This window comes from Petaurus breviceps, unplaced genomic scaffold (assembly GCF_028583685.1).
Source record: "Petaurus breviceps papuanus isolate PSGF00001 unplaced genomic scaffold, PetGlider_PUasm1.0 126, whole genome shotgun sequence".
In the NCBI taxonomy this organism is placed as follows: Eukaryota; Metazoa; Chordata; class Mammalia; order Diprotodontia; family Petauridae; genus Petaurus; species Petaurus breviceps.
Window position 1 is genome coordinate 47,904,985 of NW_027185655.1, and position 14,406 is coordinate 47,919,390.

General features: G+C 36.6%; 1 protein-coding gene across 3 annotated transcripts in view; it reads left to right on the forward strand.

The window, feature by feature from the left end:
• LOC138167030 (bifunctional heparan sulfate N-deacetylase/N-sulfotransferase 3) overlaps positions 1-14,406 on the forward strand; it is a 233,962-nt gene that overhangs the window by 145,904 nt on the left and 73,652 nt on the right. For all 3 annotated transcript variants that reach the window (XM_069095607.1, XM_069095589.1, XM_069095598.1), the window contains exons 5-6: positions 708-893; positions 7,680-7,808. In XM_069095607.1, the coding sequence (XP_068951708.1) occupies positions 708-893; positions 7,680-7,808 (315 nt within the window). The remainder of the gene's footprint in view (positions 1-707; positions 894-7,679; positions 7,809-14,406) is intronic.

Here is a 14,406-nt window from a genome sequence, read left to right on the forward strand (position 1 = left end):
AGAGAGAGAGAGAGAGAGAGAGAGAGAGAGAGAGAGAGATTTTGACTGATACTGGAAGCAAATGCTTGAATTCATATTAATCAGTGATATCATAAGCAATAGCACTACATGGGAATAACCAATACCAGAACAAGATCCTATTGATGAATGTAAACCAGAACAAATTACTTTCAAAAATAACTAGATCCCTTCAGCCCTACACTTGTCAGACTAGTGGCAGAATTATAAAAGAAGAGTCATGAACTCTATTTGAAGAGTCTTTTTTTCCAAGTGAGAGAGATCTCCAAAATATCTCTGCCTCAGTTTTCCCTTCTGTTACTATATGTTACAATCAAAACTGAATTTTATTTACCCTAATCTCATATCACAAGCTGTTGGTACCTCTCTCTTTTGCACTATGTTTAATTTTGTACCATGGTTATTTTTGCATATATCCTGTTCCCCCACTCCCTCATTTGTAAACTCCCTGTGGGCAGGTCTGACGTCTTGTTTGATTCTTGTATAACCAATGCTTTCAGGTAACAGAAATCCAGCTGCCCTTATATAACATGTGACAAGTATGTGTTGAATTGGTATTTTGAATCTGAATGGAGATTTTTTTCTTCCACCAGAAATATTCTTTGTGCTATCAAATAGATTGATATTTAAAAAAATCACAAAATATAGAGCCTTTCTGTTATAACAATTATTGTTTTGATATGTTTCAGGAGCATGGCATTCCTACTGACATGGGCTATGCAGTGGCCCCTCATCACTCTGGTGTCTACCCCGTCCATGTCCAACTTTATGAGGCCTGGAAGAAAGTCTGGAATATTAAAATCACAAGCACTGAGGAATATCCACATCTGAAACCAGCACGCTACCGCCGTGGCTTCATCCATAAAAACATCATGGTGAGCTTCTTCTCGAATTCTGAATGTAACTTCCTCTTCTGCTTTCTCAGTTTTCAAATGAAAGTGAAAAATAAAAGTTCCAAAAGTTAAAAGCTCAGCAATATGAATAGTTCCATGCTGTGGGAAGAACATTTGTCACATGTCATATTCTTTAATTAAAACCACCCCTCAAAGCTTCTTCAAATATCAATGAAAAGTGGGCTTCTTCCTGCCACTACTACCCCTTCCCCCATTTAGCCCAATTTCTGAGATCCCAAACAAGGACTATTATCAGTTGATGATTGGGATTTCTAAATGGGAAGGAAAACATTGCATCAGCCTTGTAGATAGCTTATAAATCTATTATTAAAATCCACTGCTCTGCAAAATTGACAAGGATCTTATCTATATTTACCAATGCTGTTTTATACCCCACTAACCAGATTTTTAATGTACTCTATGGTGTGAAGTTAAGAAAACACAGATTTTCCTTCAAAATAAGAATTCAGAAGTCCCTTAGTGTCCCAAATAGGAAATACATAAAGACAAAGCATATTCTGTAACATTTCTTTCTGTTCCTTTGCCTGATTTTCAATAGATCTTCTTTTTATGGTTCTATCATGTACCAATGCATATGTTCTTGAGGATATTATGTAGCCTACCACCTCAGCTAAAGATTCTGTAAGGTATAATAAAAAAGGTAAAATTCCTATTTCATTCCCAAGTTGGGTAGCACAAGGAAAGACCTGGGAGGAATTTCTGAGGTTTATTTTGAGTTATTGTTGAGGTGTATACATAGAAAGGTATATACATACTTTCTTTTTCATATACACATAGGTGTATACATAGAAAGAGAGAGAGGAAGACTGCCCCCTCTCTGCTGAATGGTTATATTACAACATATTCCAATAGTGCATGCAAGAATTCACTGTGGGTGTTGACCCAAGAATGTACAAAAATGTCAAGTGGAGTGTAATGGTGATCACATTGCATCACACTGAACTTTTCCCTCTGCCACAGTGTAAAGTTCACTTACTGGCTTTAGTGCTGGTGGAAGTCAGAAGGGAGGTGGGAATACAGATGGGGTGCTTATTGTTGCTAGGGTTTATACAAGTGAAAGTTTCCTAACAATAGAATCCTTGGAAGTTTGTATTCCCTCCTGCTGCCATGGGCTTCTTTGCCCAGAATGGATTTGTTATGACATTTCAAGCTGCCAAATGCAGTCTTTTGGCAGTATCATAGCTGCTGGGGGACAAGTTAAAGAACAATTTGAGATCTAGGGAGACAAGACAATAGAGTACAGGGAGCAACCCAGCTGAACTCTCCCCACTTTCCCCTCCAGACAATTTAAAAATAACTCTTCAAATCAAGGTTTGGAGTGGCAGAGCCAACAAAAGGTCAGAGTGAGAAATTTTTCCAGCCTAAGACAGAATAAGATGTTGGCAAGAGACATTGGTGGCACCAACGTGGGTGTTGGCCCACAGTGAAGCATCAAGGGTAGGCTATGAGGTGGCTATGACACCAGCAGCAATAATAGTTTGGGGCTCTTAGCCAAGAGAAGGGAAGTGGGTTGAAGAATTTGTCGGAAAGAGATTATAGGCCATCTTTTGCTGGCACTTGGTGCAACTGGTGCTCTGTGTGGTGCTATGGCCCATTAACAATGCTAGGTGGCAGTTCCAGGGACAAGAGAAACACTTGTATTCGGTCACAAGGGAGAAGGAGCCTTGGTCACAGTTTCAGGGCAGATAAGACCAGAAGCACTTGTATATGTAGGAGAAAGGGAAGTATGGTCATAATTTCAGGACCAAGAAGACTATTAGGACTTGCAGCTGTAGAGAAAGAGGGTCGCTTCCTGGGTAAACACCAGGAAAAGAGAACAGTGAACACACCTATCCATGAATCATATCGCCCTGGAAGCAAAGAAAACTTGCAGGCTTCTCAGAACTAGCTCTGAAAAAAAAGCAGCATGAAAAAGCCTGAAGCTTGGGACCATCTCTCCTCACTCCCAAGTGAGCAGAAAAAAACTTTAACATAAAGTTCAAAGTTAAAAAATAGCCTAGAAGAAAGAACAAACAACAAAAATGAACTTGACCATAAAAAGTCACTCTGGTGTCAGGAAAGACCAAGGTATAAACTCAGAACAAGACACCAATGTTAAAAACATCTACAAGGCCTCAAAGAAAAATATCAATTAGACCCAACTCAAACAAGAATTAAAGGAAGAATTAAAGAGACAATTAAGAGTGGTAGAGGAAAAAGCTGAGAAAGAAGTGAGAGTCATGCAAGAAAGTTATGAAAAGACAATTAACAGCTTCGTAAAGGAGGCACCAAAAATACTGAAGAATATAGCACCTTAAAAAACAAAATTGGCTGTTTTGCTGTTAGACAAAAAAGGCAGAAGAATCCACTGAACAGAAGAACTCCTTTACAGAATTAGCCAAATGGAAAAAGAGGTACAACAGCTCTCTGAAAAACAAGTTCGCAAAAGTTAGAATGGGAAAAAAATAATTTTCCAAAAAGTGCTACATTGGACATGAAGAAAAAATAAAACAAAGTCAAAAGAGTGAAAAAAGAAGAAAATGTGAAATATCTCATCAGAAGAAAAACTGACCTATAAAACGGAGCAAAGAGAGATAATTTAAGAATTACTGGGCTACCTGAATGGCATTATCAAACAAAGGAGCTTATTCTTCATATTTTAAGAATGATTAAAGAAAATTTCCCCAAATAGCTTAGATCCAGAGGACAAAATAGAAATGGGGAAAAAAAATCTACTGATCACGTCCTGAAAGATTCCCAAAATGAAAAATCCCAGGAACATTATAGTCAAAACACTATAGTCAAATTTCAGGTCAAGGATAAAGTATTGGAGGCAGCCAGAAAGAAACAATTCAGTTCAGTCAGGATCACACAAAATTTAGCAGTGTCAATATTAAAGGAGTGCAATGGAATATTCAAGGATGGGTGACATGTAAATAAATAGAAATAAGGGGTTAGAAAATTTCAATTCGGTCAGGTTCAAACAAAATTTAAATATTGAAATATCATATTCCAGAAGTCAAAGGACCTAGAATTGTAACCAAGATACTAAACTACTTTTTGTAGAGGGAGTTCTCTTACCAGGAAGTTTCTTATACCAGTAAAAACATGGACCCCATCTATATCCCTGTAGTTCCTATGTAACAGTTGGAGTACTGGGCTTGGAGTCTAAATGATCTGGTTTTGAAATTCGTTTTTGACACTTAATAGCCATATGACCATGGACAAGTCACTGTATCTCTGAGCTTCAGTTTCCTTATCTAGGGAATTGAGAAAGTTCTTAGAGTATCTCTCTCATAGGTTGTAAGGCTAAAACAAGATGATCTCTATAAACTATGTACCCAACTCTAAAGCACTATATGAGCAATGATTATTTTTTCTTGTTGATGCATAATCAACTCAGGATTTCTGAGCACTGTGATTTCACCCTCATGATCTCTTTTTATATGCCTATCACTTGATTAGACCACTTTACATGTATAGCCATTTATTGTAAACATATGTCTTCAAGAGATAGTAGAAAAAACCCTGCATTTGAATTAGGCGACTCTGTAATAGCTCACATATACATAGCATTTTAAGAATTTAAAAGAATTTCACACATTTTCTCATTTGAGCCTCCCACAGCCTTGTGATGTAGGTGCTCTTTATATATGGAAGGCTCAGAGACATCAAGGGGTTTCCTATTAGAGGCAGGCCTGACCAGGCACCCATTAGATCATATTCCATATTGGGACAAAATGGGACACCAAAGGAGGTTGACTTTGCATTGACATAGCATGAATATAGCAGTATTTACTTCTGTAGAAATATCCCACCTCCCCATATCCATAATTATGAAACAGGTCTCATCAGCAAGATAGCATGTGGCGACTCAAGTAGTTTTCAGATAATCACCAATTTGGAGTGGTCCAGACCCCGTAAGAGCTATAGGAAACTGACCCTCTGAGGGACCTGGAAGCCTAGTCTACACATCCAGAAGCCACCAGGAATCTGTCTCAATGGAAGTAAATCTTGAATGTTGCCCAGTTTCTAATCAATCAAATCAGTTTTGTTTCCTTGTCCTAATCCATGGTGGTTGGGGAACAAATCTTCATAGATATTCATCCAATCACACTTCCCAAAGGACAAACACCTAGGCGGGTCAGAGATGGGATCCAATCTTGAGTTCCATGTTTTGGGTAAGAATATAATAATAATAACTTTGAATCCAGTTGCAGTCCTATCAAATATTCCTTTATAACATTCCTTGTATTTGCTCTTTGTTTTTATTCCCATTAGTTCTACTACTTTTAAGCTCTTATCATTTCATGACTAGGTTATTTCAACAGGCTCCTAACTAATCTTCCGACCCTATTTTCTATTTCTTCAGCATCAAATTAAATTTTCTCAAATGCGGTTTTCATGTATCATGTCACTTTATGGTTCAAAAACTTTAAACTACTCTCATTGACTATAAAATAGAGCTTAAGCTTTAGTCTTGCATTTAAGGACATCTACAATCCAATCCAAACCTACAACTTATTCTCTTCACTCTCCTGTTCTCATATTTTTAGCTTCACTTATTCTGATTTTCCCACCTAAAATTTTCTAATCCCGTAGTTCTATTTATTTAAATGTTACCCATCCTTGAAATCCCACTGCAAATCTTACCTCTTGACTATGCCATCCTTAACCCCCCCCCAAATACCATAGCCTGCCATGATCTCTTCCTTCTCAGGTTTTCCATAGTGTATGTCCTCTTTATTTGGCATTCAATATCAGATAGCCTTTTCAATATGCCTTGTCCTCTTACCCGGATTTTGACCTCCCTAAGGAAAGAAATCATGCTTCATACTCTGCACTTCCTGGTACAGATAGAACAGAGTTTTCCATAAATATCTGTTAAGTAAATTAATGAATGCAAAATAAGATCAAACCTTCTGGGTTAATAATTTCAACAAATGATCTTTTGAAGTGTGATAATGGTTATTTTGAATGAATAAATTAATCCTAGTAGAAATAGCATTTTCATTTTGTTTTGTTTTGTTTTGTTTTAGGGGGTTGATTTAATTCCGTGTTTTATATTGTGGCATTAAGACAACCTGGCACAGTGTATAAAGAGCTGGCTTTATAGTCAGGAAGGCTTGGGTTCGAGTCCTGTATCTGACACACACTAACTCTATCACCCTTGGCAAGCAGCTTACCTTCTCAGTGCCTCAGGCAGCTCTCTAAATCTAGAGATTGGAGATATAACATCTATAAATTATAGATAATTGGCCACTGTGTATTAGTTTAAAGAATTCCACATTTGCATGTCCCCCATACTAATGAAATCACAGGTCCAAATCAAGAAAAAAATATAATTTTCATTTCTACTCTAATATCTTAAGACATAGGCGTCCCCAGGGCTAATGCTGTGTTCATCAAATAAAAATTTTCATTTAATAGCAAAATAGAAGTGCTTCTAAGTCTTTCCTCCAGTTACCCATAGTAACTTTGTCTTTTGCTTCCTCTACTAACATGTTTAAGGTTTCATTAAAAGAACATCTCAAAGTAGGCTATTCAAAATGAATTTGCAGTGGCTTGTGCTCTTGAAACTTGTCAGTGCCTTGAACAAATTTTACCACAGCCCATATAAAAGCTGTAAAGATGACAACATATTTATTAGTAGACATTCTCAAAAAAAATGAAAAGGTAAATTTCTAAACTAAAGCCTAATAATTCAAAGAATTCTCCAAATAATTCTCTTTCCCAAAATTTTGACAAGAATTACCAATATTTAGAAGATATGCATTGAACCAAGTTTACCATAAACTTGAGGAATAGGCTAGCAGGGTTGAAGATTAATTTACTAAGAACAATCAATAAAAGAGTTTCCTTCCTTAGAAATTGGAACACAGGCTGTTCCCCAAAGCAAATGCATTAATTTCCAGCCACTTCAAGCTCACAGTGATGAACATAGGCCATACGCAAGTCATTCTATAAGATTTAAATGAGAAATGTGCCTACTTATACAACTTTACTCCTTGCCTTCTGATAAAATTGTCATGATATTTCACAGGGAAAACCATAAGAATTTGAAAAATGTCCTTACCATGCATGTGCACAATGGTAACAAATAATGGCATTTGTGTTTTTCAATGATGAAAAGGTGACCTTTTTTTAACATTATATGGTACATATACATTATGTGATTTTTAAAAATGACTGCCAAAAAACATCAATTCTTTGGCAACTACCAGATTTCAGAACTGGAAATGTAAGCATTGGATTACATCAATCTTTCCTTTATGATCCAAAGGCTCAATTGAATTGAAGATGTCATTATTCCCCCTCAAAAGCACATTAAGTTAGTACATTAATTTCATCCTCTAATGTAGGTATAAAATTTTAAAGAAAATAGAATGCTCACCAGTACTGCTAAAGAGGTGAGACAATTCCAGTATCAAAAAATTCATTTCATTTCATTATTTACAGTTTTGGAAGCTCTGAAATCCAAGCCCCAAAGATGTAATTTAAAGGGCCTACATGGATGAAAATAATTTTATATCTACTTTATCTTTAAAACATTCCTTCACATTTTCTTTTTTAATCTTGAATAAATATCTCATATATATTTTTTTGTCATCTTTGCTTTTTAAGAGTATGAGTAATCTTTCAATTTGTATTTGGCCTTGTGAAATGGTGTCCTATCATCTATAATGTATGATGAGGGAAATGTCAGCGCTTCCACAAATCACAGTGAAAAGTAACTTTTTTTCCCTGACTTGTTCATTTTTCAATCAGGTTCTTCCACGGCAAACTTGTGGTCTTTTCACACATACAATTTTCTACAAAGAATATCCAGGAGGTCCAAAAGAACTGGACAAGAGTATCCAGGGAGGAGAACTTTTCTTTACCCTTATCCTCAATCCAGTGAGTATTTCTAGTTATTCTCAAGCTGGCTAAATAGTGAGATGAAAATATAGTTTGAAAAAAGACAAGCAGGTCTCTTATCATCAGTAAAAACCATTTTGAGATGCTTAGCCCTTCAGACGGCACCAGAAATGAAAAGAACAACAGGAAATGATGAGGCGATAACCAGAAATAGCACTCAGCTGTGGCTTCAGAACTGGCAAACTAAACTCCAGTCCCTTTTTATGTCTTAGAAGGTTGAAGCAAGTGACAGAAGAGCTCAAAGATGCTTCCTGCAACTGAGGTCAACCAATGGGTAGACTAGCAGAGGGAATGGAAACCAGAGGGGAAGTGCACACCACCCCCAGTTCCAATGTTGGATGGTCGACCTTTCCCACCTCCCTTTGGAACAGTGTAAATGATCAGAGTCACATCCTACAATATGTAGGATTTTAGAACTTTCCTTTCTTTGTCACATTTCCCATGTCAAAAAGGTATGTGATAACGATTTGCCTTTATGCAATTTACAATACTTTGCCAAGTAAAGAAATCAATAAGTATTTATTAAATACTTACTGCGTGCCACTCAGAAGGCAAAAAAAAAAATACATTCAGAACAAAAACAAGGCAAAACAAACAAAAACCCAGTCCCTTTTCTAAAAGAACTCACATTCTAATGGGGGAGACACATGTGAACAACTATATAAACAGCATATATACAAGATAAATTGAAGATAATCAGCAGAAAAGAGGTACTAGCATTCAATTTCTTGGAGGAGATTGAATTTTAGCTGGGACTTAAAAGAAACCAGGCAATCTAGGAAATGCAGATGAAGAGAGGGAGAAATTCTTGACCTTACTAATAAAACATATGAAATTGCTATCCAAATTTTCAGCCCTGAACAAAGCAATTTTGATAGCTAATCGTAGCTTGTCCTGATCGTAGCTAATAATTTCAGATGCAAAAAGCACAAGATATAAATAAAGGCACTGGAGGTATATTGGGGAGAGGTGGGAGAAATGGGATAAAATCATTATTGATTTTAATCATAAAATCAATCAATCTTCTAATGCTTATTAATTATCTTCATTGTGCCAAGGTTCTGAGGTGGCTTCTAGGGATACAAAGACAAACATCAAGTAATTCCTTCACTCAAGGAATCTATATTATTTTGAAGTAAACAACACATATGATCAATGTATATAAAATATGCACAAAGTATTTTTGTATGAGAGAAACTAGTAACTTGGGAGATTGAGAAAGATCTTGTGTCAAAGTGACACTTGAGCTATATTTTAAAGGAGATGTGAAATTCTGCAAGGCAGAAATCAGAAGTGTAGATTCCAGCTCTGTGGGGCAATATGTACAAAAGTATAGAAGTGGGATATGGAAAGTTACGTGTGATAACGAGAAAGAAAGAAGTTTGGTTGGAATGTAGAATTTGTGAAAGGAAATTTGAAGCAAGGCTATGAGTGCTTTAAACAAATGTCAATCAAAATGGTTTGTGTTTAATTCCAGGGGTAATAGGGAGTCCCTAGGGCTTCATGAGAATAGGAATGACATGATCAGACTTTTGTTTTTGAATGGGAGAGAGGAGGAACTAAAAGCAGGGAGTCTAGTTAGATATCAGTTTTTGCTGCAGTTTAGTCAAAAGGTCTGAACCCTTGGAGCGATGTGAATAGAAAGAAAGGGAGAGATGTAAGAGATTGTGTGGTGGCAAAATTGATAAGCCGTGGCAGCTGAGTAGATATGTGGGGTGAGGGAGATTGAAGAGTAGAGAATGACTAAGGTTGTGAATCTGAATGACCAGAAATATAGTGGTACCCTTTCTAGGAACAAAAATGAAAATATATTGACATTATATTACATATATTATAAACAGCTATTATTATTATTCCATAAAATTATAGGATAAATCATGTTGATGGGAGAGTCTGAGGGGAATGAACAGGGTTAGAGAGAGCCTACTCTTCACAATGATGAAGTCTATTTCCCAGTTGAGACAACTGCATAAAAAAGAGGACACATTTCACAGTTTTAGTCAGCAAGTGGAGTTAAATTTAACATCTCTCTGTTCATTAAAGTTCAGTCAGAACCTGCTGATATTCTAATGAATCATGAATTTTTAGAGCTTGAAGGAACCTTGGAAATCATGTAGTCTAGGGATTCTTAAGCTGGGGTCTGGTCTATGGATAGATTTCAGAGGGTCCGTGAACTTTGATGGAAAAAAAACACAACATTTTTTTTTCTTCACAAACTTTTGGTTTCCTTCTAAACCTGTGTATTTTGTGCATGAAAAAAATGTTCTGAACAAAAGTTCACAAGCATCACTAGACGGCCAAAGGGGTTCATGATACAAGAAAGGTTGAGATTGCCTATCTGGTCCAGTTCTCATCATGTTACACATGAGAGCACATAAGCTCAGTGAGATTTCCTGGATTGTCCAAGATCTTCCAACTAATTGATTAGTGGCAGAGCCAAGGTTCTTGAATCCTACCTCAAGCCAGTTTCCATACATCAAATGAGTGGAATTATTGCTGCCTAGGGCTACCATGCATGCTCAATTTCCTAAAAAAAAATATTGTTGTTACCATTATCAGCAGCAACAGCATCATTATAATACCTTAGGTTTACATTTGTGATTTATAGAGTGCTTTCACATATATTATCTCATCCTTATAACAACACCATAAGGTTGAAACAGTAGCACAGCTTTTTGTTATCCTTTTACATATGAGGAAAGTTGGCTTCAGTAAAGTGAAGGGTTCTCTCTAAGGTCTTAGAGTAACAAAACCAAGAACAGAAAAAGGTCTTCTAGCACCTCGTCTCTTTTCTACTATAATGGGGTTCCTCCATATGACACATTATAGTGTCTTCCTACAATTTTGAGAAGAAATGAGTGTCCCTTTCCCATGGGGACTCTGTTGTTCAGCAGCCTCAAAAGTCTAGTTCATAGCCCCCATCAGTGTGTTTGCTTTTAATAGTCAGCCAGTTGCCAAAATTAGCTTAAAGCAAATCCATTTATTGAGACGGCATAGGATAAACTGTAGTTACAAAATATCCTATACCTGCTGCAAACCTGGATTGCTTTTTTCCACAAAACCACACAGAGAATCAGCATACAGATAGAATATAATAGTATAGGGGTACGCATAGAGAGCACACATCGCCAAAGCAACTCACACCTCTAGCACAGCAAGATCCCAGGGGCGCTAATTATCTGATGGGCATGTTATTCTTGACCTTCTTGTTTCCTCACTCCACCTTGGCTCTACATCTAGATTCTCTTTTTGAATGCCAGGGATTCTTTATAGATTTACTCTTTAGATTTAGCTTGATGGAGAGCTTTGTTGATGGTTGGTTTTTCGGTCAGCCAATGACTAGGCACTCTAAAATTCCATCAAATCACAGAGAAACTACATTACCTGCTAAAGAAGCGGTGGGGTATAAACACATTCTCACTATTTTTTTTTGTCAGCTGTAAATGGCCACTCCAATTTTTGCATCCCTTACAGTTTGACAAAATGTGAGCCACTGATCACCTGAGCAAAAGTATTGTTTACAATCTCATAGGTGTATACAATTTAGTTATTTTTAATTTTCATTTCTCTTATTTTTAGTGATTTGGAGAAGTTGTCCATATGGTTGTTGGTATTTTGCACAAAATGCAATGTTTTTCTAACCTACAACAGAAGCATCTTGCATTTCTTTCTTTATTGTTTTGATGAGACAAACCAAGGGAGTCTACCTCAGTAAAACTAGTTCCTTAGTGATTCAAGACACCTGCAAGCCTTCAGACTAATTTTCAGATAGCACAACCACTTTTTGTCTCAGAGGAAGATGGTAGATATTGTCAGATTCCGTGGACTAGGCTGCTTGGGAAAGGTTGGCATTAAGAGGGAAGATTGTTCAGGTGCTATGGGAAACACTGTTCATGGCATGCTGTCCTCTAATTTAAAATGAAAATAATAGAGCTTTGGTACAATAGGGGCTAATATCTGTAATGGGAAAGTGTAATTAACCCATGCATTAATTAGGATTCTGTTTGAAATCATTATGAAGGACAACTATTTGATAGCTTAATTAATGTTCTTAGCCTTGATTATAAGTGTTATTATGCAAAAATATTGAATGAGGCTGTCGTTTCCCGCTGTATGGGTACAAAGCCTATATAATTTTCAACATATACAGTCCTTTCCCTCAATAAGCCATTAGATTAAGGGAATTACATATATGTATTATTAGCAGAATGAGAAAACTGGGCACATAGTGAGTTCTAACAACTGGAAGTGTCAGAGGAGTCATAGAAAAATTGAACCTTGAGAAAGACAAGATTTTAAAAGCTGGAGTTAAAGATGGAATGCATTCCAGGAAAAGAAGAGATTGAATGCACAGAAATAGGAGAGAAAATAGTAATAATAATAGCTAGCATTTAAGCTTTAGGGCTTTCAAAGCACTTTAAAAAATGTATCTTGTTTTATTCCCACAACCATGGAAAATATGTGGTATTATTATTCCCATTTTATAGATAGAAAAATGAGGAAGACAATGGTAAAGTGACTTGTTCAGGGTCACACAGTTAATAAATTACTGAGGAAGAATTTTAATTCAGGCCTTCTAATTTCAGATCCAGGGCTTTCTTGTCCCCCCTAAATACCTTAGAGAAAGTAAAGTTCAAGGAACAGCCAATAGCCCAGTTTAGTTGAAGTGGGGAGTTTTTAAAGGGATATATAATGAAATAACACTGGAAAAGTAGGCAAAAGCCAGACTGTAGAGGACCATGAATTCCAGAAACAGGAATTTTTATCCTAAGTCAATGGGAAACCAGTGAAGGATTGTTAGTAGGTAAGTGGTATGATTGAGCATGTCTTATGAAGATTACTTTGACCATTGTGGGTAGGATAGGAGTGGGGAGCCTAGCCAAGGGAGAATTAAATGAATGATATTTTAATAGTTATATTTTTCCTCTCTCTGGAAAAAAGTGTAGGTTTCTTAATAGTCAAGAGTTATATCTTACACTTCTTTTGTGCCCCCCCCCCCATAGCATACAGCACAGGACTCAGCATATCTATGTTCACTAAAGAGTTAACTGTTTAATTGGCATATGTTGTATCTCAGAAACAAAAGAGGGAGAACTAGAAAGCACGTGTGTACAACTCCTAGGATCACTAGGTGTCTAGAAACCAAAAAGGTTATTTCAATTAGAAAGCTTACCTGACAATCCACAATCCAAGACCATTGCTAAGTATTACCATTTCCTAAGGTAAATATCAACCTGTGTGTCAAGTATCTGCTGTCACTTACTGTAAGCTGTTGATGGACTTCTTTTTTAATCTTCTTCCTACCAGTTTCTAAATTTATCCCATCACCTCTAACAAAGTCTTTCTCCAAATCTCTTGGTGTATTACTTTAAAAAGAAAGTACTGGGGGCTGCTAGGTGGCACAGTGAATACAGCCCTGCCTCTGGAGTCATGAGGTCCTATGTTCAAATCTGGCCTCAGACACTTAACACAAAACTTGTGACCTTGGGCAAGTGACTTAATCCCAATTCCCCTACCTTCCCCTCTCAAAAAACAAAAAAAAGGCCTACTTTTCAACATGCTACATGTTTTTCTTGCTCTCTGCTTTATGTAGGCTTGTTTCTCTCACATGACTTTTTAAATACAGAATCAGAACAGAACAATGGTCTAAGATCCAGAAAGTCGGGGTTCTGGTTCCATTTCACCTATGTAACTTTAAATAAGTCTTTTAGCTTTCCTAAGCATCAATTCTCTGTTCTATAAAGTGTGGGAGTTTGTTCATAGCATCATAGGCTTTGTGCCTAGAAGAAACTAGAGAGGTCATCTAATTCTCTCATTTTACAGGGAAGGTGAAGCATCATGTCCTTCAGAGGTCAAACAAGTTACCCAAGTAGCAGAAGTGGAGTTTCCACTCCAGTCTTGATTCCTAAAAGCCCACTTCTCCCCACCCCCAACAATATCTAGATCCTTTTCAGAGCCAAAATTTCATAGTGTTTATGATGAGTCCTCCACAGGCAGATGTTTCTATTCTCTGAATTGCATCTCCCTTTCTAGGCAACAAGAGATTCCACAACAAATTCTATCTGAATCAGTGGCATAAAGAATCATACCCACTCTACATTCCCATGTCTCTTGGAACTAAATGTCAGTTTACTCAGTTTCTTAAGAACAACATTTGAACAGGGTAATGAAAAGGACAAATATTTTAAACTAGAAAAAAATATCCGTTCATCAAATACAACTAAATAGAACAAAGGACAAAGAAGTAAGCTTCTCTTTTCTCTCCCTCTTCAACCTAGAGACAAAGAAATCATTCTACAATAAAATAGATAACTAAAAGGTTGTTGTTTTTTTTCCTGAAGCATCTTTGTTTGAAAAGGAGCTTAGTGGTTTTTCCTGATGAAAAACTCGACCTCTCTCTCTTTTTTTTTTTACTTCTCTTGGGACACATGCTGAAAATGGATAATCCTTTGTTGACAAAATGCTTCTAAAACATATGGATTATTCATTTTAGATGTTTAATTCAATCCATTTCTTTTACTTTCCTGTAAAATTTGTTTATGCTTGGGTGTATCTCATGACATGTGGTGCTAAAAAG